The sequence below is a fragment of the Vipera ursinii genome, assembly GCF_947247035.1.
Source record: "Vipera ursinii genome assembly, chromosome: 3".
NCBI classification, from domain to species: domain Eukaryota; kingdom Metazoa; phylum Chordata; class Lepidosauria; order Squamata; family Viperidae; genus Vipera; species Vipera ursinii.
Genome location: NC_139516.1, coordinates 1,305,668 through 1,331,956, shown reverse-complemented (window position 1 = coordinate 1,331,956; position 26,289 = coordinate 1,305,668). Strand labels below are relative to the sequence as shown.

At 50.4% G+C, this 26,289-nt stretch overlaps 1 protein-coding gene across 1 annotated transcript in view; it reads left to right on the top strand.

Moving 5' to 3' along the window:
• Positions 1 to 6,619: 6,619 nt before the first annotated feature.
• Positions 6,620 to 26,289, top strand: part of VSTM2L (V-set and transmembrane domain containing 2 like) — a gene marked incomplete at both ends in the record, with an annotated part of 56,715 nt that continues 37,045 nt past the window's right edge. Inside the window, one exon of the mRNA XM_083358218.1 lies at positions 6,620 to 6,731. Within this exon, the coding sequence (XP_083214344.1) occupies positions 6,620 to 6,731 (112 nt within the window). The remainder of the gene's footprint in view (positions 6,732 to 26,289) is intronic.

Genomic DNA, 26,289 nt, shown 5'->3' with positions numbered 1-26,289 from the left:
GAAGAGTCAAGATAGTAGCTGAAGCTTTGCCATCTTGATTTCTCTCTCTCTCTCTCTCTCTCTCTCTCTCTCTCTCTCTCCCTCTTTCTCTCTCTCTCTCTCTCTCTCTCTCTCACACACACACACTTTTCTTTCTCTTATTCTCTCTCTCTCCCTCCCTCTCTCTCTCTCTCTCTCTCTCTCACACACACACACACACACACACTTTTCTTTCTCTTATTCTCTCTCCCTCCCTCTCTCTCTCTCTCTCTCACACACACACACACACACACACTCTTTTCTTTCTCTTATTCTCTCTCTCTCCCTCTCTTTCTTTTTCTTTCTTTCTTTCTCTCCCTCTCTTCCTCTCTCTCTCTCTGTCTTTTTTCTCTTTCTCTTTTCTCTCTCTCTTCTCCTTCTCTTTCTCTCTATCTCTGTTTTACTCTCTTTCTCTTTCTCTCTTTTCTTTCTCTGTTTTACTCTCTCTCTCTTTCTTTCTCTTTCTCTCTTTTGCTCTCTTTTTCTTTTTCTTTCTTTCTCTTTCTCTCTTTTCTCTCTCTGTTTTACTCTCTCTCTCTCACACACACACACACACACACACACATACACACACACACAAATGCACGTGCACACACACACAGAGAGAGAGAGAGACCCCTACAGCTGCCCCACGCTGCTGGCTGGGTGTGTACAACATAGTTAACCAGGTCACAGAACAGTCTAGTAGGTGCATTCACAGAATGCACAAACCTCGGCTAGAATAACAGGATTACAGAGTTGGAAGGGACCTTGGAGGTCATCTAGTCCAACCCCCTGCTCAGGCAGGAAACCCCGTACCATTTCAGACAAATGGCTGTCCAGTCCCTTCTTAAAAACTTCCAGTGATGGGGCGTCCACAACCTCTGGAGACAACTTCTGTTCCACTGGTTAATCCCTCCTTATTTCCAGGCCAGATCTCTCTCTAATAAACTTCCATCCGTTAATTCTTGTCCCACTTTCAGTTGCTCTGGAGAATAGGCACACACACACACACACACACACACACACACACACTTCTCCATGACAGCCCTTGAAATATTGGAAGACTGGAAACCAGAGACTGAGTTCATTTGGTAATCTGGTTACCAGCCTTGAGGACAGCCAGCTCGCCTGCAGAGAGATCCCCTTATTTTTAAGTGCCCCCCCACCCACAGCAGATCCCTCCCTCCCAGTATCAGCCCCAGCCTGAATCCCCCCTCCAGCCCCCTCCCCGCCACCCCCACCTCCCTTCTCGCTCGCTTGTGTTTTCCTGCCAGGTGAGCCCATCCACGTCTGGACTTGATCTGCAACTCGGCTGCACAAGTCGCTCGTCAGTCAGACCTCCCGCATCCGACAGCAGGAAAAAAGGTGGCTGCAATTAGCTGTAACTATTTCATTTTAGTCAAGTGTCCCATTATAATTTGCATTTCACCTTTTAATTGCGGCTGCGGAGGAGACGGGCGCCGGCTGCCTCCCAGTTGCCGTGTGTAAAATATGCCCAGGTTATAAAACGCAGGAAAACGTCTTGAAGAGGCTCCGACCCTGGAATACTTTCAGAGACAGGAGAAGCTGGTCTGGCTTCTGTATCCAGCTCTCTTCTCTGGGCTGAGGGTTGGAATTGGAATTAGAGTTGGGAGGGGCCTGGAAGGTCATCCAGTCCAACCCCCACCCAAGCAGGAGACCCCACACCATTTCTGACAGATGGCAGCCCGGTCTCTTCTCGAAAGCCTCCGGTGATGAGGGTGGGGTCCGCCTCACGGGGAGGGGGACACAAGTCCAAAGTCATGAGGGGGCCACAGTTCCCCCATGCTGGCTCAGGAATTCTGGGAGTTGAAGTCCATGAGTCATGAAGGGGCCATAGTTCCCCCATGCTGGCTCAGGAATTCTGGGAGTTGAAGTCCACGAGTCATGAAGGGGCCATAGTTCCCCCAGGCTGGCTCAGGAATTCTGGGAGTTGGAAGTCCATGAGTCATGAAGGGGCCATAGTTCCCCCATGCTGGCTCAGGAATTCTGGGAGTTGAAGTCCACGAGTCACGAAGGGGCCATAGTTCCCCCAGGCTGGCTCAGGAATTCTGGGAGTTGAAGTCCACGAGTCATCAAAGAGCCAAGGTTGCCTACCCCTGACCTATACTATACTATTCTGGACAAGTACCTGTCCAGCCTCTTCTTGGAAACCTGCAATGATGGAGCTGCAACCGTCGTAAACACAGGCCAGTTGCCGAGCATCAGAATTTTGATGACACGGGGAGGTTGTGGCAGTTGTGTGAGGAGTAGACATAAGTTGCTGTTTTCAGTGCTTTTTTAGCTTAAAATGGTCACTAAATGAATAAATTGTAAGTTAAGGAGCACCTGCGTTTTTCCCCACCATAACCCTGTGAGGTGGGTCGTGCTCAGAGACAGGGACTGAATGCAGAATAACAGAATTGGAAGGAACCTTGCAGGTCTTATAGTCCAAAGTCACCAGGCTGGTTTTCATGCTTAAGGCGGGACTAGAACTCACCGTCTCCTAGTGATTGGCCCAGAGCCACCCAGCCATCTTTCATGCCTAAGGCAGGACTAGAACTCACCGTCTCCTAGTGATTGGCCCAGAGCCACCCAGCCATCTTTCATGCCTAAGGCAGGACTAGAACTCACCGTCTCCTAGTGATTGGCCCAGAGCCACCCAGCCATCTTTCATGCCTAAGGCAGGACTAGAATTCACTCTCTCCTGGCCGAAAATCAACCAGTTGGCTTTTCCTGCTGATTCCCAAGGTTTTCAGTAAACCTTGTCTGAGAAGCCTTTGGAAGCTTGATTTGCAGATAGGGAGAAGGTGCCTATCACTCATGGGACCCCGAACAAGTCACATGTCTTGTGCCCCCTACTGGAAGATCACTCAGTTTAGAATAGAGCTGGAAGGGACCTTGGAGGCCTTCTAGTCCAGCCCCCTGCTCAAGCAGGAGAACCTATACCGTCTCAGACAAGTGGCTGTCCAGTCTCTTCTTAAAAACCTCCAGTGATGGAGTGCCCATGATTTCTGGTGGCAAGCTGTTCCGCTGGTTAATTGTCCTCACAGTTAGGAAGTTTCTCCTTAATTCCAGATTGCTTCCCTCCTTGATTAATTTCCATCCGTTGCCTCTTGTCCTGCCTTCTGGTGCTTTGGAGAAGAGGTTGACCCCCCCCCTCCTCTTCTTTGGGGCAGCTCCTCAAATACTGGAATGCTGCTATCATGTCCACCCTAGTCCTTCTTTTCTCTAGAACTAGCCATTCCCAAATCCTGCAACTGTTCTTCATATGTTTTAATCTCCAGGCATTTAATCCTCTTTTTTTTTAAAATTCCATTTATATCCCGCCCTTCTCCGAAGACTCAGGGCGGCTTACAAGCTTATTTGCTCTTCTTTGCACTTTTTCCAAAAACTCAATATCCTTTTCGTGATATGGTGACCCAAACTGGATGCAGAATTCCAGATGTGACCTTACTAGGGTTTTATAAAGCGGTGCTAATACCTCACGTGATCTTGATTCTATGCCTCTGTTTTATGCAACCCAGGATTGTATTAGCTTTTTTGGCTGCTGCTGCACACGGCTGGCTCATGGTCAAGCGATCGTCCACTGGGACTCCAAGGTCCCTCTCACAGTGGCTGTTTTTGAGCCAAGTCTCGCCCAATCTGTACTTTTATGCCTTTGGTTTCTCCTGCCCAAGTGCAAAACTTTGCTTTTCTCCACATTGAAACTCATTTTGCCGGATAGGCCCCATTGTTCAAGCCTGCCAAGATCCTTCTCAGCGCCTGGCCCTGCGAAATGCTGGCTTGTACCGGGGGAAGCCCCTCCCCTTCTATGTTAAAAGATTTTTTTTTCAACTGACCGGTTTATCTGGAGACCCTGACATGAGGTTGGTGCCCACCGCTCTGCCCCCTTGCCCTGACTTGCCAGGGTTAAGAGCCGATCGGTGTAAATCCCTCTCCCGTGAATCTGGGCCACTCGGAGTCACTTCCCTTCTCCTGGCAGTGATGGATGAGTGAAGGGAACCATTAAGGCACTCCACACACAGCCCCCCCCTTCCCCTGGGCTGAAGGATTTCCAATGCCGCCTTTAATTTATTTTTAAATGAAATTTGCTATTGATTCTGGATTAAAGGAACAGATCCTAGAGCAGTTACTACTGACAGTGCTGCCAGGGAAGCCACGTGATGGGAAGTGGCACTTCTCGAGGGTGGGGGGGGGAAACAGCCCTGGAAGGCAAGACAGGTGGCAGCTGAGCTGGCCCCTCTCCCCCCTCCCCAAATTAACTCCTCGAGGGGCAGCCCTGGGCTGCTCTTTCTTACCCAGGCCGAACAACTGGAGGCTGCCCCCCGCCCTCGTGGCCTGGTGGGGATAGATGGGCAGAGGCTGGCCTCCTTAGTGGACAGGCAGCTCTGCGGCCCGGAACAGACCCAGGTGGTGCCAGCCTTGCCAGCTTCTTTCAGCCACTCTCAGAAGCCAGAAAGGGGAGGGGGCTTCTGCCCCTGAGCAGAGTTTCTCCTGAGGAGGGGGTGCGTTTGATTACGAATTGGGCCTCAGCAATTAAGATGGAAGCCAAGGGCCCCCCACCCCCTTGACTGGAAGGTGGGGTCCCCCACCACTGCGAAGGGACTCCTGGGTGCCAGGCAGACAGTCCCTGACTTACCACCTCAATTTCCTTTGCTAAGCAAGACACTTGTTTTGCCTCGCTTTGCGACCTTTTCTTGCCACAGTGAATGACTGCAGTTGTGAAGTTATTAACACGGTCGGTAAGGGAGTCCAAAGTCCTGGACTTTGCTTGTTAGAAGGTCCCAAAAGAGGGATCACGTCACACACACACACACACACACACCAGGACACCGCAGCCATCATAAGTATGTGCCAGTTGCTGAGAGTCTGAATTTTGATCCCATTACTCGGGGGGGGGGGGTGAGGCAGTGATTGTTAACAGTGAAAGTCATAAGTCACTTTTTCCCCTGCTGTTGTGACTTTGGACCGTCACTAAACAAGTGGTTAAAAGTCGAGGCTGCAGCTGAGATTCCGACAATGCTCTACAGACGTGGACGATGGCCGTGTGGAACAGGGCAGGAAGCAGCATGCTGGGCTTCGGAGTGGCCAGTGGCCGTGGCTTGGGACAGTGGAGGTCAATGGACCTTGTTGCAAGGGGCTTCCGTGCCAGCTTAGCAGGGGCCGCAGATGTGCCCCGTCCCACGTAAGTGGCAAAGGACAGGAAATGAATAGAGCAAAGAGTCCTTAGCTTTGCATCCTCATTGCTGACCGGTCACAGCTGCCCAGAGTTTTTCTCCAGCCTGGATGGGGTTCAGGACTGAGCCGTGCCATTTCGGGGCACAGAGACAGTGGCTGGCAGCAACCCTGGCACTGGGTCTGCCCTCTCCAAGGGGGAGCCTCACCGCTGCTTCCGGGTCAAGCTATCTGGGCCTGGCCGAGGCCAAAATTCTGCCCGAGCCAGACAGACGGTCTCTCTCTGCCCTGCCGGGCTCCTGCACCCAGCCACAGAAACCTCCCCAGGGTGCAGAGAGATCATCCATCTGGCTCAGGCAGAATTTTGGCCTGGCACCAATTGGGCAACGAATATCAGCCGCTGGAGAAAAAGCGGGGGCCCATTTTGGCAGTAGCAACTCCTTGGCTACAGAGAAGATTCCCCTCCCCCGTGGCCCATTCCCACGCCACGTGGACACCCCTGTCCGGCCAAACCGGTTCAGGGCGATCTTGGCTTCGGGGGAAGCCCAGCCAGGAGAGGGGGGGGTCTCGGCTCAGCCTGTTCTGGGCTCCTAAGAGAGCTGCCGAGTTCAGTCACGCGTTCAGCAGCCGCCGTGGGAACGCAGCCGGCCCGATGCGAGCGAGCGGCCTCCGGGCGCTGTCCGCGGGCGAGGTGCTGAACGGCGATTCCGTCCCGAGGGGCCGACCGACCGCGGAGGCGCTTCGCTTAACGGCGGCCCGGGCGTAGGCGGGGACGCGCGCAACTCAGGCAGGCTCGCGGCCGGGCGCGCGCCCAGCAAAAGGCTCCAGACCCAAAGCGGCGCCCGCGGGCTCAGGCAGAACGGCGGCCAGGGAAGCTGGCCTTCCTCTCTTGCCCCCAACCCCCTCCCACGTCCCCCCCCGCGAGAGGCACTGCGCCGGCATCCCGCGGACACGAGGAGGGCAGCCCTCCCTCCCCTGGCTGGAAGGTGGGGAGCCAGATACGGCCACCTCCATTCGCAGACTGGAATACCCCCCCCCCGGCGCCCCCTGCTTCAAAAAGCGAGGGGGGGAGGCTTCGAGAGCCCGCTCTGCCCCCCTCCCCACTCCGCCCACGGGCGGGCAGGCAGCCCCCTCCCTCCCCCCGCCCGCCGGGGCTTTTCAAAGGTCCCTTCGGAGAAACTTTCGCGATCAATCAAGCTCTGCTCCGGATCCCTCCGCCGGCGCGCAAGAGAGCGGGAGCGCGCGCGCGCGGGAGCGAGCGAGGGAGGGAGAGTGAGTGACGGCCGCGGCACGGCGGAGCCCTCCGCCGTAGGGAAGAGTCCCGCAGTCTCCGGCTGGCGAGCGGAGGAGGAGGAGGAGGCGGCGGCGGCGGCTGGGGACGCGGGCGGCAGCTGCTGGGCTCGGCGCCCCCCGCATGTGAGAGGCGGCCGGGCAGGGGAGAAGGATGGGGGGCGCCTTGGGCCTGACCCTGGCGCTCTGCCACTGGCTGGGACTCTACCTGCAGCTCGGCGCCGCTTCGCGACCCCCGCAGTGGGAGAACCAGATCTCCAGCAACGGTGAGTCCGGAGGGGGAGGGGTGGGGAGCTGTGAAATCAAGGGGTGGGTCGCCTTCCCCTCCCTCCCCCCCCCCGGCGATCGTTCGCCTGGCAGGCTGTCGTGCCGGACCCGGCTCCCCCTTCCAAGGGGGTCCTCCCCGCGTCCGGGAGGTTTCGCCACCGCGATCCGCGTGTGTCCCGGTGGGATGAGCCGGCGGCGGCGGCGGCTCCCCGCGGGCGGGTGGGGGCTCCCGGGCGCCGCGGGAGACGGCCTGGCCCGGCGCGCGCCCGGTGCCTCGTCGGGGGTCGCGCCCCGTCCGCTCAGTCGGCCGGGATCTCCGGTCTTGCCTGCGGTCGCGAAGGAGACCCCGTCGTGCTGCCGGGGAAGAAGCGGGCCATGTTACCCGGGGGGGGGGGTTGTTAGAGCGCGGGGGAGGGAGAAGCGCTCCCCCCCTCAACTCATTTTGTCTTCGGGAGCGGCCGGGGGCCGCTCGGCTCCCTCCCAGGCGGAGTTTGCGGAGGTGGGGCGGGGGAAACCAGGAACGTGGCTGGTGCTGCTGGGGGAGGGGGCGGCAAGCGACCCTCGCCCCTCTGCTCTGCCTCAGGGGATCAGCAGCCCAGGCTCCGGTTCCTGCCTGGAGGGGCTGGCTGTCCCCGCCCGATTTTTCGTCAGTCCTCTCCAACTCCCTCCGTCCCCTCCCCGGGTTTCTGAGCATCTCTTTCTGTCTTTGTGTGTGTGTGTTCAACGGGGGGAGGCGTCCTTCCCATTTCCCCGGGCCCCCGGGCGAGCCAAGCGCTTGGACAGTCTGGCCAGGAGCCCTTCCGCCCACCGCCCACCTCCTCTGCCTTTCAGACGCCTCTTGGCAGGTGGCGTGTACAGGGCGGCTCCAGAGGTCGGCGGCGGTTGGCTTTGCGACCTAAAGACAGACCTTTTCCAACCGGCCGACCTGGATTGACGTTGGGGGTTTTTAATTATGTTTTTAATTTTTACTGGTTTTTAGTGGGGCTTTGTAGAATTTAATGTCTTTTAATATTTGTATTTATTGTTTTTATTGTTGTTTTTATTGTTGTTAGCCGCCCTGAGTCCTTCGGGAGATAGGGCGGCATATAAGTCCCATAATTAAATTAAATTAAATTAAAGAGCCTCTGGGCTGCCCGGAGCTCTTGGCGAGGGTCGGGTGGGCACAGCTCCCCGCCGACCCTCTTTAGATGTGCTTCCGAAAACGGGGTCGGACTTTTTCTCCCCCCCCCCCCCTCCACTTCTTCTTGTGTGTGAGAATGTGGTCATTTGTGCCTCGTGTTTCTTCTGACACGTCTCTGGGACGGAGCGATGAGAATGGAAAAGTCATGGGAAGGCTGGACCGAAACGGAGTAGCAGGACCGGCGGGGCTGGGTGCTTGCGTGCCCCCCCTTACCCCCCTCCATCCCTCTTGTCTTTGCCCCCTGGCGTGAGAGCCTCCCGGCGGAGAAGGAAGCTGGGTGAGCAACTGGTGGGTGGCTTGCCCCCCCCCAAGGGTCCAGAAGGCTCCGATGCGAGCGGGCAGAGCGCCCAACCTCAGCCTGTTTAGATCCACCTTCCTCTCCGCCGGTGGCGGGAGGCAGATTCGGCGCGCGGGGGGGGGGATCCACATTCTTGCCTTTTCCTACCGGCCACGGGGGCCTCCTGGATGCGCCAACTTTTCGGGGGCTCCTCCAGGACCCTCCCAGCCTCCCTTCCTTCAGTCGACCTGGAGACCCCTTTCTTAGGGGCTCTTGGCAGAGGAGGGGCGGTTCGGCTTGGGCAGGGCCCCCCCCCATGAGCGCCGAAACGTTGCGACGCCTCCATCTTCGGGGGCTCCTGCAGCGGCTGCCTCGGTCACAAGGGCACAGCTTACTTCCCGAGGCCACGAAGGGTTGGGGGGGTGTGTGGGGGGTAACCGGGATGTTTACCAGAATCTTATTGCTTATGTATTTGCTCGCTCGCTTGATTTATTTATTTCCTTGTGGGTATCTGGAAGGAAGGGAAATGCCAATTTGATGAAAGTGGCGTTGGCTGGAGACTGGAACCGGTGGAGGTTTAGCTGACTGGGTTTGCCGGTCCACGCAGGAGGGTGCAAGGAAATTTTGGAGATGGAGTGGAAGCTGGCTGTGGTTCTAGGTGACGGATTCCTTGGGCCTGTCATCCATAATCTTAATCCTAACCCCAGCCCTGATGATGTCACCTAGTTTGGTAATGAAACGTCTGCAAGAAAGCTCTGAAAGCATCAAACAGCCCATAGTCCCCCTCCTCCTCCTCCTCCTACTCCTCCTCACAAACCCTGCTCCCTTCTAGCACTAATGATGTTCCTTAGTTGGGTCATGAAACCACCAAGCTCAGAGTGCAGCAAGGACCCCACAGTTTTTAAGAACAGACTGGACAACCATTTGTCTGAGATGGTAGAGGTTCTCCTGCTTGAGCAGGGGGCTGGACTGGTAGACCTCCAAGGTCCCTTCCAGCTTCTATTCCATTCCATTCCATTTCATTCCATTTCATATTCTGTTCTGTTCTGTTCTGTTCAATCCATATCAACAATCTTAGTTGGCCTTAAGAAGAAGTCTCTGCCAGAGGTTGAACCAACTTTTTCTGACCGTGCATGGGCTCAGGAGAGAACCGCCTCTGTTCTGGGCAGGGGAAACATGATATATTGGCTGGATTCACAGAGTGGTTATGTTCACACAGCATGTCCTTCCCAAACAAATAAAACCCTTTGCTGACCGGGGAGATGGCCGACACCGTGTTGCCTGCAGAAAGAAGGAAGGCAGGCTGAACCATCCGTGTTAGAAGACTAATCACTTGTGTGTACTCAGCTTCAAGGCCCAGCAGGGTCAGGAACGATGCAGCTGAGCAAGGACTCCTTGCTCTGGGGCTGAGTTCAAAATATTGCAATGACGAACAAGGCCAAGACAGCAGGCAGGCAAGTCGAGGGAGGGGCGAGGGGCCTGGGGGTGGGGGGTGGGGGTGGGCAAACAGCCTGAAAAAGAACAGAACAGCTCAGGAGACCCTCCACTCGAAGAGAGGAAGGATAGAATGGAATGGAACGGAACAGAACAGAGAATAGAATAGAATAGAATAGAATAGAATAGAATAGAATAGAATAGAATAGAACAGAATAGAAAATATGGAATAGAATAGAATAGAATAGAATAGAATAGAATAGAATAGAATGGAATGGAATGGAATAGAATAGAATTAGAACGGAATGGAATGGAACAGAACGGAACGGAACAGAACAGAACAGAACAGAACAGAATAGAATAGAGCTAGAAGGGACCTTGAAGGTCTTCTAGTCCAGCCCCCTGCTCAAGCAGGAGATCCTATACCATGTTAGATAAGTGACTGTCCAGTCTCTTCTTAAAAACCTCCAGTGATGGAGCACCCACAACTTCTGAAGGCAGCTTCTGTTCCACTGATTAACTGTCTTCACTGTCAGGAAGTTTCTCCTTAGTTCCAGGTTGCTTCTCTCTTTGGTCTTTGGGAGGAGAGGTCCCTCCAAAATCTGGAACATTTCAGGAGTACCGGTGGACAAATTCTATCCATTCCTGAATGTCTTCTGAAGGCGGGAGTGGGGGAGAATACGTTGGGGACAGCTGTCTTTGCAGGGGCCTTGGCTCCTGGAGTCCAGTCTGCTGCAGGCTGGGGCTCTGTTCGGCTCGGGGCCGGGGACCCGCAAAGGTTAACTCCTCGTGTGACTGCAAAGCCCCTCCTTTCCCCCCCCCCCGAGCAATTCTGGAAAGAGACCCTATTTTGCCCCGAGTGGCGCTTAAAAAGGCAGAAAGAAGCAGAACATGAAAAGCAGTTCCAGCCCTCACCTAGAGACAGGAAGCTTGGGGGGAAAAACCAGAAAAATTGGGGGGAAAACAGGGTGTGTTTTTTCCTCCATTTTTCCCCTGTTTGGAAAAAAACAGGAAAAAAACTGTTTTCCCCCCAAAAAATAATTTTTCCAGTTTTTTTCCCAGGCCTTCCCATCTCTACCCTCCCCCTGACACCCCACCCCCACCCCCAAAGTCTACAACCTCCCATGGGGTGAACTATTGTAATTAATGCAACTTAATATGGGTGGGGGGCAAATTTCTCAGTTCTGCTAGGATAGTCAGGAGCAAAAGATGCCCCAACCGTGATCCCTACTCTGGAGTAGAACTAGTACAGGGGCCCAAAGAGCAAGTTTTAATTTCAGGCTTTGGAGAGACCAGGAGCTTAATTTCCCCCCCCAGCACAGCAGGTGGACCTCCCCATTGCCAGGTTGTGATTGCAACCTTAAGCTCTGTCAGCTGGGCCCTCCCTTGAATTGGGGAGCCTGCAACTCTCAACCAGGACAAAGGGAGCCGAGGAAAGGGCTGCTGCAACTTATGGAGGGGGGGAAGCACATGCTCCGTCTTCTTTCCCCAGGAAGAGCGCCCCCCCCACACACATAGAGTGGAGGGTCCCGTGCTGCCCCCTTCTGCATTCACTCCTGCTGCAAGCCTCTGAGGATGCTGCTGCTGCTGCTGCGAGGAATTGCCTGAAGATGGGAAACAGACTTATGGGCCACTTCACCCTGCTTTGCAGCCCTCTCGGAGCGGTTTCCAGAGTCGGCATGATTTGCCCCCAAGAGAGGCATGAGCCAGGCAGTTGGCCTGACGCAGTTCGAGCTGCTTCACAAAATGAACGGGGAAGGATAGCTATATCATTTATCTATCTACATTAGATCATCTCTATATGTATGCATTTATTCATTTATTAAGAGAATTGACATGGCCATCCACTCGCTTTCATAACTGTAGGTGGCTTTCAAAAATAAAATCTATCTATCTATAAATCTATCTATCTATCTATCATCTATCTATCTATCTATCTATCTATCTATCTATCTATCTATCACTATGTATGTCAGAGGAGGAGGAGGGGAAGGGGAGGAAGAAGGGGAGGAAGAGGAGAAGGAGGAGGAGGAGGAGAAGGAGAAGTAGGAGAGAGTCTAGATGGCCTAAAAAATAAATCTTTGTCTCTGTATTTACTATATTCAATATCATATATCATCTATCTATCTATCTGTCTGTCTGTCTGTCCGTCTTTATTTATTTATTTATTTATTTATTTATTTATTTATTTATTTATTTATTTATTGAATTTACATGGCCATCCACTCACTTTCAATAACACTAGGTGGCTTTCAAAAATAAAATCTATCTATCTATCTATCCATCCATCCATCCATCTATCTATCTATCTATCCATCATCTGTCTGTCTATCTATCTATCACTATGTATCTTGGAGAAGGAGGGGGGAAGGGGAGGAGGAAGGAGGGGGGAAGGGGAGGAGGAAGGAGGAGGGGAGGGGGAGGAAGAGGAGGAGGAGGAGAAGCAGAAGGAGAGACTCTAGATGGCTTAAAAAATAAATTTCCGTCTCTTTATATTACTATATACAGTATATCATCTATATCAATATCATCTAGATATCTATATCTATATAATTATACCAATATCATCTACGTATCTATATCTAGCCATGACGTATAATATCTATATGCCTATATCATCTGCATAATACCTATCCATTTGAAAATAATTGAGAAGAAGGAAGGGGACCACATTTCAAATGAAACAATAGGATCGGTCTACAGTAATTTATTTAGCACGCTACGGTGAAACGCTGTAGGCTTCGGGACAAATTCATTGTACAGAAAGTGAAAGAGCAAAGAAGTTTTGATGGGAATTTAAATAGGAAAAAAATTCTTTCTTCTCTCAGCGTGAGATATCTCCTATTTCTGGTGTCAATCATCTAGTCAACAAGTCAGCTGCTCTCCCCCCCCCATTGAAAAATCCTCCACACTTGACTTAGAAAGAGCCGGCCAGTTGAACTGTTATGTAAAACAGCTTTGCGTCCTTTATTAACGCCGCAAAGAATATCAGATGTTGCATCTCTCAGCTACAGAGCGCAATATTGGTGGATAAAATGAGACTCTCTTCCTCTTTTTCTGAGGCCCTCAAGGCTTCCAGGTGATGGGATCTGGGTGCGAATCTTGTCCCTAAACCAGCCGCAAGCAGATGTGTTGTTTCTTTCTTCTGTGTGAAGTGCAACGCCCAGAGATGTGTTAAGTTTTCATTTTCAGTTTTTGCAAAACCACGTTGGTGCCTTGGGAGAAATCAAACCATTTGCCCTCAAATGATGACCCTTGTGCTCTGCGGGTTTTGTCGCATAGCTTCTATTGTGACACACACACACACTCAATCCTAAGTGTGTCCTTGAGCCCCAGAATGGCAGCCTGCCAGCCTATGACTGGGAGGACTTTCCTGAGCATCGGAGGGTCCTTCTCCTCTGCCCTTCCCCAGAATCGGAGCCGGACTCAGCAAGGGTGGCCATCTCCGAAGAATCAGGCCTCATTCCTAACTCAGCCCTGCTGCCCCCCCCATCCCCTGGGGGCTCCAGCGGGCTCTTGAGTGTGCTGGCACCCTGGCAGGGACACCCGGCCCTCGGCTCACCCTTGTCCCCTGTGCGCAGCAAGACACACACACACACACACACACACACACACACACACCTGCCTGGTTGTTTATGGCCAAGGAGCAGTTCCCACTGCAGGGTTCAGGCCTAGCCCCCCCCTCCTCCTCCTCCCCCCTCCTCCATAACCCTTCGTCTTCTTCTCCTTCTCCACCTTCTCTTCCTTCTACATAACCCTCCTCCTCCTCCTCCTTCTCTACTCCTCCTCCTCCTCCTTCTACATAAAACTTCTTCTCCTTCTTCGCTTTCCCCTCCCCTTCTCCCCCCTTCATCTTTTTCCACCGTGAGGACCTTCAACCACCCTTTCTCGCACTGCAGGTTTCTGGCAAACGCCAGCCTGGCCCCGACCTCCCTGGTTGCTCCTCAGCAAGAGTCTTCCCGTCCGAGCAGACTCTGGTTAGAGAACTTGGGCAAAGGGCTTCCCAAGATGGCGGCTGCTTCATCCGTCCCTTGCAGGGGAGGCTCTGGGCCAGGAAGGCCTGTGCAGCACTGCTCCCCCAGCAATGTCTGTTGGGGGTTCATGTTTCATGGACGCTCCTCCTGTTAACCATACATCTAGTCAACGAAATGCACTAAGTATGTCAAGTCTAGAGAAGACATAACAGCAGCCTTCCAATATTTCAGTGGCTGCCACAGAGAAGAGGGGGGGGGGGTCAACCTATTCTCCAAAGCCCCTGAAGGCAGGACAAGAAGCAACGGATGGAAACTTAAACAAGGAGAGAAGCAGAAATTAAGGAATTAAGGGGAAATTTTCTGACAGCGAGAACAATTAACCAGCGGAACAACTGGCCTCCAGAAGTTGTGGCTGCTCCATCATTGGAGGCTTTCAAGAAGAGCCTGGACACGTCAGATGCAGCTTTCCAGGGTGCTCTGCTATTCCTACCCTCAACGTTTGAGGACATAAACACGGCTTTTCCTGGCTGAGGTAGAGCAGGGGTCTTCAAACGTGGCCCTTTTATGACTTGTGGACTTCAACTCCCAGAATTCCTCAGCCGGCCATGCTGGCTGAGGAATTCTGGGAGCTGAAGTCCACAAGTCATAAAAGGGCCAAGTTTTGAAGACACCTGAGGTAGAGGATGGTTCGCTCAGGGCAACCTGTGTCCACTTCTCCAGCCAGGACGTTGCATCTTGGAGTTTGAAGTATCTGTTGAAGGTCTTACTGGACACCGGAAGTCCAGAATTGGAGATGTGTTGCCAGGTGGTTGTAGACCCTCTTTCCGTAGAGCAGAGCTCCTCTCCCATCTTCGCCATTCGTTCTGTGGTCTAGCAACTCTCTTCATTGTCCATCCTCATGGTCAATCGAAACCTCTTGCAGCTTCACCCTGTTGCATCCAACCAAAATACCAGCTCCTTCCATCTCCTGTTCCTCTGCCTTCCCTTCTCCAGCGTGTCCCGGCTGCCGTTAAAGCTACACTGAAGCCTGCTCACTGCTGGCAGCCTGCCATACAAAGGGGGAGAGGGAACTGCAAGGGTGGAGGAAGAGGGAGGGTGCTGGGGGTACCATGAGGACACAAAGCTGTGCCTCGCACCCTCCCGTGAGAGACACCGGCTGGCTCAAAGTCAAGAAAGGATTCCCAGCTGGAAAGACAGGGATTCTTCCCGAAACAATTTTGTTAGCAGCTAATTGGACTCTTCGTGATAACGGGTTGTGTGTGTGAAAGGGGACATGGAAAAGTTACTTTGGGAGGAAAAAACCCTCACATCCAGCCTCACTTCTTCTGCAACTGCTTGGCTTTCAATGTATGCCGATTAGTGTACATTTAAAGTGACAATAAAGTTATTCTATTCTATTCTATTCTATTCTATTTTCTATTCTATTCTATTCTATTCTATTCTATTCTATTCTATTCTATTCTATTCTATTCTATTCTTTATTATTCTATTCTATTCTATTCTTTGTTACTATTCTATTCTATTCTATTTTCTATTCTATTCTATTCTATTCTATTCTATTCTATTCTATTCTATTCTATTCTGTTCTGTTCTATTCTATTCTATTCTATTCTATTCTATTCTATTCTATTCTATTCTATTCTATTCTATTCTATTCTATTCTATTCTATTCCATATTTTCAATTCTATTCTATTCTATTCCATTCCATTCCATTCCATTCCATTCCATTCCATTCCATTCTATTCTATTCTATTCTATTCTATTCTATTCTATTCTATTCTATTCTATTCTATTCTATTCTTCGTTATTATTCTATTCTATTCTATTCTATTCTATTCTATTCTATTCTATTCTATTCTATTCTATTCTATTCCATTCCATTCCATTCCACTCCACTCCACTCTACTCTACTCTACTCTACTCTACTCTACTCTATTCTATTCTATTCCATATTTTCTATTCTATTCTATTCTATTCTATTCTATTCTATTCTATTCTATTCTATTCTATTCTATTCTATTCTATTCTATTCTATTCTATTCTATTCTATTCTATTCTAATTCTATTCTATTCCATATTTTCTATTGTATTCTATTGTATTCTATTGTATTCTATTGTATTCTATTCTATTCTATTCTATTCTATTCTATTCTATTCTATTCTATTCTATTCTATTCTATTCTATTCTATTCTATTCTATGCCATGCTATGCCATGCCATGCCATGCCATGCCATTCTATTGGCTTTTGTAAAGTATCCCTTTGGCTGACCACAGGCCTTTTCTGACTGCCCAGGTAGGGAGAGCTGTCACAGGATGAAGGAACGGATCCAATTCCTTTAACAGTTTAAATCTATATCGGCAAAAGGAGGGGATGGATCCCTGTTCTCTTCATTTCAGCCCCTTGCTTGGTGGGCGAGGATGTGGTTACCCATTCAGTCCTGTTCGATTTTCGGAAATCCTACCGGCCAGCTGGTCTCCCCACGGCTTCCCATTCTTGCACGGCTTCTTTGAGTTTTCCGATGCCCTGGCCGGTGTCGGCTTTCAGGGTGTCCAGCTACCCGGTTCTTGGAGGGCTGCTTTCCTCTGCCCAGCACCATTGCTTCCTCCAGTGAATCCCTCCCCCCGCCCGCATCACACAGCCACAATAAGCGAGGCGCCGTTTCCTGATTTTGCCTTCCAGTGGTCTGTCTCTGTGTTACGCGCCCCAGGATTTTGCTTGTCGGCGTTTCTTCAAATGGGGTACATCCAATGAAGTTCTGCTTTCCCCCTCCCCCCGCCCCCCAAGAAGTGGTTGGATGTCGGTCCTCCTGCAGGCCTTCCCTGTGAGTGTGTGTGTGTGTGCGCGCAGTGTGTCTTTTGCAGAAACGCTTTTCCATCTCAAGAGCTGCTACAGTTTCCCTAACATCTCAGCATTTGTGCGCACAGTAGGAGGAGTGTGTGTGTGTGTGTGTGTGTGTGTGTGTGTGTGTGTGTTGCAAGACAAGACCTGGAGAATTTGGGGGAGGGGGAAATCTTCTCCCGTCCTCTCCATATTCTTGCTTTCTCTAGGAACAGCTTGTCTTCCACTTCCAGAGCAGCAGCGAGTAATCATGGCTTTCCTCCGTGGAGGTCTATTCTTAGCCTTTCGAAGGAACATCGGAGCTGCCAACTTCTCGCTTTCTCAGAGACTCCTCTGCTTTTTTCCCCTCAACAGCGAGACAGGGAGGCGGGTTCAAATGATGCACCTTGGCCCAGGAAAGGAGCCCCCTTTACAAAACTGGCCGAAAGCCTCCCCCTCCCCTGTTTTTATGTACCAGCAAAGCAGGCTGTGCGTTAAGCTGGGTGGGTGGGGGAGCAGAGAGGGAAGGGACCTTTATTTGCAGCCTCGATCACGAAGTTTGCTGTATTTTAAAATAATAGAATAGAATAGAATAGAATAGAATAGAATAGAATAGAATAGAATAGAATAGAATAGAATAATAGAATAGAATATGGAATAAGGAATAAGGAATAGAATAGAATAGAATAGAATAGAATAGAATAGAATAGAATAGAATAGAATAGAATAGAATAGAATAGAATAGAATAGAATAACGAAATAAGAATAGAATAGAATAGAATAAAGAAATTAGAATAGAATAGAATAGAATAGAATAGAATAGAATAGAATAAAGAAATAAGAATAGAATAGAATAGAATAGAATAAAGAAATTAGAATAGAATAGAATAGAATAGAATAGAATAGAATAGAATAGAATAGAATAGAATAGAATAGAATAGAATAGAATAGTGCTTCTGAAACTGGGGGCATTTCTCTCTTTTTTCCCCCTCCCCCCTCCCCCTCCCCCCTCCCTCCCTCCCCTTTCTTTCTTTCTTTCTTTCTTTCTTTCTTTCTTTCTTTCTTTCCTTCTTTCTCTGTGTGTGCACCAGAAGGCAGGATGGAAACTCATCAGGGAGAGAATCAGCCTGGAACTAAGGAGGAATTTCCTGATAATGGGGGAACAATTAGCCAGTGGAACAACCTGAAATAGCTGAGATGGCAACCTTGTCTGAAATGGTATAGGCCAGGGTTTCTTGCTTGAGCGGGGGGGTTGGGCTAGATGACCTCGAAGGTCCCTTCCAACCCTGTCATTCTGTTATTATTTATATATTTATTTAGCACATTAGGAGAACAGAAGAGCAGAGAAGTAAACTTATACACACGACCCACGTAAATATGCACAAAACCTCTCCGGGTGCTACGGCAGCGGCCTCCTAACTGGATGTCCAGTTCAGCTACCCAGCCGATCGCCGTGCAGATCTAGGGCAGCAGAGAACGCAGGCCGTGGGGCAGCCTGGCACAACGCCTTTAGTGGCAGGCGTGTCAGCCTCACAGTTGCAACGAGGGGACTCTCTCCCTCCCTGCTGATACAGGGCAGAGGCCCTTCTCCCAGCTCCACATCTAATCCTCTTCAGTTTCATCCAGAGAGAGAGAGGCAGGCTAGTGAAACCAGGCGGTTTGGGAGCGGGATCAGGAGTGGCCAGGCCTTGCACCCCTCCTCTCTGCACTAACCCCACTGAGTTCTCTTAAGATGGGCCTGACCTTGGTCCAGAAAGCAGGGCCAGGCCTCACTGATAGCCCCTTGACCCCAGGAGCTCCCTTGGAGGCGTCAAGGTGCAGCTTATCGTCTGAAGACCACTGGGTAGAGTCCCCCAACCGGAGATCCAGCAAGGAGGGATCCCTGCAGGTCCCAACTGTTAGGATGGGGATCAACCTTCAACGTCAGGGAGGTGGGAGTGCCTAAGGGTAAGATCAAGATGCTCAGGGTGGGGGGGGAAGGGTTTGCCGGAGGATAACCACATGCCGTGTGAATGTGGAGAGACGCAGAGTCCAGCCCATTTGTGGGTCTGCCGATTATTGCCACTGGAAGGCATCGAAAGTGATTCCTTTGTGGCCGACGAGAAAGCCAAAAAGGTGACCTCATTTTGGCAGTTTAAGGACAAACCTGGATAGATAGATGACAGACAGACAGATGAGAGAGAGAGATGATGGATGGATGGATGGATGGATGGATGGATGGATGATGTAGATGGATAGATAGATAGATAGATAGATAGATAGATAGATAGATAGATAGATAGATAGATAGATAGATAGATAGATAGATAGATAGATAGATGTAGATTGATAGGTAGATAGATAGATGTAGATTGATAGGTAGATAGACAGACAGACAGACAGATATACTGTAGAGACAGACAGACAGACAGTCCCCTCCCCTCAAAGGAGGGGAGACAAAGCCAGCCCCTTCTCAGTGGGTGTTTAGAGAGGCAGGGAGATCTGGCTTTGGGGGGGCACTAGAGGAGCAGAGGAAGATAAATTTCAGGGCCCTCAAATGTGGATGAGTAGCGGAGTTTGTGGGTCTTTGGGTTTTTTTTTTTTTTTTTTGCTGCACTGCCTGCTTGCCCCTTCATTCCTGCCCTGAGGTTTTGTCGGCTGCTCAGAAGTGACAGATCAGAGTGGCATAAAAGCCCTGTAATACTTTTATGCGTGTGTCAGAGTTGATTCCTGGCTGGGCCTGGACAAGTCCCTGTGGTTTTCAAGAGTGGCTGGCCTTGGGCGCCTTTTTCCTCGGGCTGAGAGAGAACGACCAAGCCTGAGGCGCCCAGCTGGCTCGGGGGCTAAACGGGGACTGACGCCCACCGTCTGCCAGTGGCCAGCCCGGTGCCTTTGCCAGGCCACCCGGCTGCCCCTCCTCTGATATCTAACCCTGAAACAACTTTGGAGGGAAGCGGAACGATGGAGTAATGACTGGGAATCCCCAAAGATAATCAGTGGAACGGCTTCTGTCCCAGAGTTGCAGGAGCACCATCCCCGGAGGCTTTCCAGGAAAGACTGGGCAGCAATGTATACAGGATGTTAAGGTGGACAGGGAGTGCCATTCTATTCTCTTCTGTTCTGTTCTGTTTTACTCTACTCTATTTGTAATTCTATTCTATTCTGTTCTGTTCTGTTCTATTCTGTTCTGTTCTATTCTGTTCTGTTCTGTTTAACACTGTTCTATACTCTATTTGTAATTCTATTCTGTTATTCCATTCTGTTCTGTTCTATTTTACACTATTCTACTCTATTTGTAATTCTATTCTATTATTCTGTTCTGTTCTGTTCTGTTGTTTTACATTATTCTATATATTTGTAACTATTCTATTCTATTCTATTCTATTCTATTCTATTCTATTCTATTCTATTCTAATTATTCCATTCCATTTCATTTCATTCCCAATTATTCTATTCTATTCTAATTATTCCATTCCATTTCATTCCCAATTATTCTATTCTATTCTATTCTATTCTATTCTATTCTATTCTATTCTATTCTATTCTATTCTATTCTATTCTATTCTATTCTATTCTATTCTATTCTATTCTATTCTATTCTATTCTATTCTATTCCATTCCATTCCATTCCATTTTATTCCCAATTATTCTATTCTATTCTATTCCATTTCATTCCCAATTATTCTATTCTATTCTATTCTATTCTATTCTATTCTATTCTATTCTATTCTATTCTATTCTATTCTATTCTATTCTATTCTATTCTATTCTATTCTATTCTATTCTATTCTATTTTATTCTATTCTATTCTATTCTATTCTATTCTTATTTACTCTATTTGTATTTCTATTCTATTCTCAATTCTGTGCTATTCTCTACTCTCTATTCTGTTAAATTCTGTTCTGTTCTACACTATTGTATTGTATCTTCTATCTTTTATATTTTATATCCTCTCCAATCATCTCCATAGTCCCCTCTTTCCCTTTTCCAGATGTTCCCACCGTTTTTTCATCGCTGTTTCCACCTCTCGCCCTGCCCTCTACGGCTGCTGCTGTTTTGGCTCTGAGTGTTTGCAAACGTGGGGGGCCTCTCCCTTGCTTGATCCCGGCTGATCTGGGATCCTGGGCCAGGTCGGGCTAGCACAAAGCCTATCCCATCTGTCCCCATGATGGTGTCGTCGTCCCTCAGAGCTGCTGGGGGACCCTCTTTGCCCTTCAAACTGCCCTGGGCTGAGCCGGGACTGGCTGTGATCCAGCTGTGCAGGCGGGTCCCACACCCACAAAGGGATCCACGCCTTCTCCTGGCTCATCAACCTGGCACTGGAACGCCAGCTTGGTTGCCTTGGCAATAGGGATATTTCCCCTCTTTTTCTTGGGTGGGTTTTACGCTTCGGAAGGAAGGTGTGAACCTCTGGCCAGAGGCTCTGGGCATCGGCTGCAAGGCGGGGCCTGTTTTTTTGCAGGCTCCCTGTTTTGGGTCAGGCCTAATATCTCCATTTGGCGGCTCCTCTGGGAATTTTAAGTCGGAAATGCAGATGCAAGAGGCGAAATGTGGGCTTGGGCCTATAAACAAAGCAGCACCTGCAGAGGGAAGGCGGAGAAATTTGGGGTACCAGAGAAAATGGGCTGTAAAGGTCCCGGGGTGAGTGGGGGGACAGTGTCAGGAGGGCAGGAGGGAGGCCACAAACATACAATCAAAGCAGCTGCAAAAGGGGTGGGGGCTTGTGTCAGAAAGAGACCTTGGAGATCTTCTAGTCCAACGCCCTGCTCAAGCAGAAGACTATTTCAGACAAATGTGTCCAACCTCTTCTTAAAAGCTTCCAGTGCTGGAACATTCACAGTGTTGGAATAACAGAATCACAGAGTTGGAAGGGACCTTGGAGGTCTTCTAGTCCAGCCCCCTGCTCTAGCAGGAGACGCTATACCATTTCAGACAGGTGGCTGTCCAGCCTCTTCTTGAAAATCTCCACTGTTGGAGCATCCACAACATCTGGAGGCAAAGCTGTTCCACTGGCTAACTGTCCTCACGGTTAGGAAGTTTCTCCTTAATTCCAGGTTGCTTCTCTCCTTGGTAAGTTTCCATCCGTTGCTTCTTCTCCTGCCTTCAGGCGCTTTGGAATTTCAGGGGGCTTCAAGGGGGCAGATGGGTTTCCACCCCCCTCAACCGCTTCTTAGGAAGTTGTCCCAGTTTCACTCCCCATTCTGTCATGCAAAGACACGAATCTATAAAGCAGGGCAACTTTAAGACTTGTGGACTACAACTCCCAGAATTCCCTGAGACACCAATTCATTCCTTTTCATGTGTAGCCCCATTGTGGCCTGCTTAGTCTCTTGTAATCCTTTCCTCTGCAATCTCTCCATTATAGAGAGTGGGAGGAACAGGCGTGGCTGCCGGAGGAATTCTCAGAGTTGTAGTCCACAAGTCTTAAATTCTGAGAGTTGTAATCCACAAGTCTTAAAGATGCCAAGTTTGGAGACCACCATCCCCGCTATATAAAAAAAAGGTTGAAGCGGTACCTTGACACTTGTGTGTTCAGCCTCACCTCGTGGTTTAGTGTCTTCTCTCCTCTCCAGAGTGTTTCATAAAAGCATCAGTTTTGCAACCCTGAACAATAATTGTGAGAAACCGGCCAGTTGGGGTGACTCCAGAGCTACCTTCGAGAGACTGAGATTGTCTGAATGGACCCATTGCTCAAAATTCAGTGCAGAGATCACGGTTTGAGATCTGAGCATCTTGCAAACCAGGTTTAGGTCGCTGCAGAGGGAGGCATTCTGCCCCACCAGGTCTGTGACAGGAGCGCATCCCTCCCCCACCCCATGCTGTGGATCCAGGTTTTGTCACTATGTATATTATGTAGGACTGCAGTTTTGGTGCAATGTCCCCCAACCTGGTCTGCTGGACTCCTAACCCTAACCGCTGACCGTGGATGATGGGAGTTGCAGACACAGCTAGTTCTTGACCTACAACAATTCGTTTAGTGCAGGGGTAGGCAACCTTGGCTCTTTTATGACTCGTGGACTTCAACTCCCAGAATTCCTGAGCCAGCCACGCTGAGGGAAAAGGGAGAGGATTCTAAGCTGAGCCATGCTGGCTCAGGAATTCTGGGAGTTGAAGTCCACGAGTCATGAAGGGGGCCATAGTTCCCCCATGCTGGCTCAGGACTTCTGGGAGTTGAAGTCCACGAGTCATGAAGGGGCCATAGTTCCCCCATGCTGGCTCAGGAATTCTGGGAGTTGAAGTCCACGAGCCGTGAAGGGGCCATAGTTCCCCCATGCTGGCTCAGGTATTCTGGGAGTTGAAGTCCACAAGCCGTGAAGGGGCCATACTTCCCCCATGCTGGCTGAGGAATTCTGGGAATTGAAGTCCACGAGTCATGAAGGGGCCATAGTTCCCCCATGCTGGCTCAGGAATTCTGGGAGTTGAAGTCCACCAGTCATGAAGGGGCCAAAGTTTCCCCCATGCTGCTCAGGAATTCTGGGAGTTGAAGTCCACCAGTCATGAAGGGGCCATAGTTCCTCCATGCTGGCTGAGGAATTCTGGGAATTGAAGTCCACCAGTCATGAAGGGGCCAAGGTTGCCTATCCCTGGTTTAGTGACTGTTCAAAGTTACAACAGTACTGAAAAAAAGTGACTGGCCACCATTTTTCACATGACTGTCCTTGTGGTCAGGTGTTCAGAATTCAGACACCTGGGAACTGACTCGTATTTATGATGGACGCAGCGTCCCCGAGGGATCACATGATCCCCTTTTGCGACCTTCTGACAAGCAAAGTCAATGGGGGAAGCCGGATTCACTTAACGGCCATGTTACTCAGTTAACAACTGCAGTGATTCACTTAACAACCAAGGCAAGGGAAGTTGTAAAACAGAGCAAAATTCACTTAACAACTGTCTTGCTCAGTGGTGATTATTACACACACCCGGAAAGGTTGCCTTAGAAATAGATGGGCACCCCCTGGTGGCTCCTTGTGCATTTGCAACCTCAGTAAAAATTACGGTATTTGTTTACTACTTGATTGATTTCACTGCCCATCTGTCCGTCTTCAGCGTAAATGACCTGCTGCCTCGCGTGCCCCCCCCTCTTCCCAGGCTGGCACTGCAGGATGCTGGAAAAAGCCGGAAGGATTCAAGGTGATCTCTGGACTCAGGAAAGAGAGCAGAGAAGAGCAACAAAGAGGATCAGGGGACAGGAGGCTAAACCATATCAGGAACGGTTGCTGGAATTGGGTATGTCCAGCTGAATGAAGAGAAGGACGAGGGGTGACATGATAGCAGCCTTCCAATGTCTCAGGGGCTGCCCCAAAGAAGAGGGAGTCAAGCTACTCTCCAAAGCACATGAAGGCAGGACAAGAAGCAATGGATGGAAACTAGTCAAGGAGAGAAGCAACCTAGAACTAAGGAGAAACTTCCTGACAGTGAGGACAATTAACCAGTGGAACCACCTGCCTCCAGAACTTGTGGGTGCTCCATCACTGGAAGTTTTTAAGTTTTGTCTGAAATGGTATAGGGTTTCCTTCTTGGGCAGGGGGTTAGACTAGAAGACCTCCGAAGTCCCTTCCGGTTCTGTTATCCTGTTACTGTGTAATTCAGTTCTTTGGCAAGGATGGTTGGGTCCCTGAACTGAATTTTTCCTGGTTTTGCACACTAACTGGCAGTGCGCATGGGGATAATTCTGCCCCTAGGATGACAGCAAGAAGGTCAAGAGACCCTCAGCCACCAACACCCCCCCCCCACCGCTTGGCAAGCGGCATGTTTGCTGTGCCTGCCAAGCCTGGCCCTTTCATTGAAAAGGGCACCTGCATAATTGCCGGAAGCTGTTTCCGAAAGGCAGAACAAGGGCAGCCAGATGGTGGGTGAGGAGATCTGCAGCCCTGCTTGCGGCTGGCCAGAGACCAAGAGGGGCTGCGGGGGGGGGGAAGGCCAGGTACCCAGTAGAGAAAGAAGGCAGACCCCCTTCTAGCACTGATGATGTTTCCTGGTTGGGTCATGAAGCATCTGCAAGGAAAGCACCAAGCTCAGAGAGCACCAAGGACCCCACAGTCCTCCTCCTCATCCTCTTCGTCCTCCTCGTCCTCGTCCTCGTCGTCCTCCTCCTCCTCCTCCTCCTCCTCCTCCTCCTCCTCCTCCTCCTCCTCTTCTTCTTCTTCTTCTTCTTCTTCTTCTTCTTCTTCTTCTTCTTCTTCTTCTTCTTCTTCTTCTTCTCCCTCTTCCTCTTCCTCTTCCTCCTCCTCCTCCTCCTCCTCCTCCTCCTCCTCTTTTGACACCGCCATTTATCTCTGCCCTCAGGGTCACCTGAATAATGCAAATGGGTGTGGAACTTTCTTGCAACTGTTGAAAGGACTCTGTTGTAAACAGGAGATACCTCCAACTGGCCTCAGTGACTCTCAGAAAGAGAACTAACGACCAGATGACTGCAAGGAATATAAACGCTGCCATCTGCCACCATTCAGTCAGAACTGAAGAACCTTCTTGGTTGAGCAGCGAAATGTCTTCAAGGAAAGTCCAGTTGCCTTTAGAAAAAGCGTCCTCCGTGATGCAACAGGGTTTTATGGGCTCCAGCTTGAAAGGAGCCCCATCCATGTCTTTGGGATGCTTCCATAATGTTGTTTTAAATCCTCTTCTGTCCCCCGTGCTGAGTGGAGAGGGGAAACCCACGGATGCAGCATGAAATGGCATTCCGGGTGTGTGGCCTTTTCCGGCTGCATGTGGGGAGCTGTGCAGCCGCCGACTCTGCAGAGAAAGGGATCTTGGCGCACATCCAGGCGGGCATCTCAATCCCGTTTTGGGGCAGAGTTTCACCCAAGGCTGGGCAAGCACCCTCACCATTGAACTGCAGAACGACAAATCGTGCATGCTTGAGTATTAAGGCTAATTTTAGATATGTTCCGCTGAAGGCAGGTGGCACAGGACTGGGGGGGGCTGCGGTTCCATTGCAGAGGGTGGGTTTTCATGCAGGAGGATGCAGGTTCAACGGGGGGGGGGTGTCGTTCCTTCTGCGTGGTGGTGCAAAATAGCTGCGATGGCAGCCAGAACAGGAGAGGACAGAATAACAGAGTCGGAAGGGACCTTGGAGATCTTCTAGTCCAGCCCCCTGCTCAAGCAGGAGACTCTGTACCATTTCAGACAACTGGCTGTCCTCTCTTTTCTTAAAATCTTCCAGGGATGAAACTCCCACAACCTCTGTTCTACTTGGGAAGCTTCTTCTTCATTCTAGGTTGCTTCTCTCCTTCGTTCGTTTCCATCCGTTGCTTCTAGTCCTGCATTGAGAAGCTTTGGAGAATAGGTGGACCCCCCCTTCTCTGTGGTAGCCCCTTATATTAGACCAAGGGTCAGCTGGAGAAGGACACCCCTGGATGCCACACCTCCCTCTGGGCTGTGAAAAGGGAGTGTGTCTCTTCATCCTTGGGGGGAAGGGCAGCGAATGTGACTCTGGGGCCAGAGAACAGCAGATGGCTTCAGCACCTTGGTCTTTCTGCTCCAATCTGTGGGGTTCCCCGTAGGTTGCAGGCGTGGCAGGCAAGGGCTTAGTCACCCCTCCGAAAGGCTGACTTGACTTTCTTGAAGTAGCAAAAGAGACAAGGCTTCCTGGCTGTGTTCCTCTTTAGGACTGGAGGCTAAAACACACAAGGAACGGTTGCTGGAATTGGGTATTCCTAGTTTAACGAAGAGAAGGACCAGGGGGGACAGGATAGCAGCCTTCCAGTATCTCAGGGGCTGCCCCAAAGAAGAGGGAGTCAAGCTATTCTCCAAAGCCCCTGAAAGGCAGCAGAAGAAGCAACGGATGGAAACTAGTCAAGGAGAGAACGAGAACGAGAACTAAGGAGAAACTTCCTGACAGTGAGGACAATTAACCAGTGGAACTCCTTGCCTCCAGAAGTTGTGGGTGCTCCATC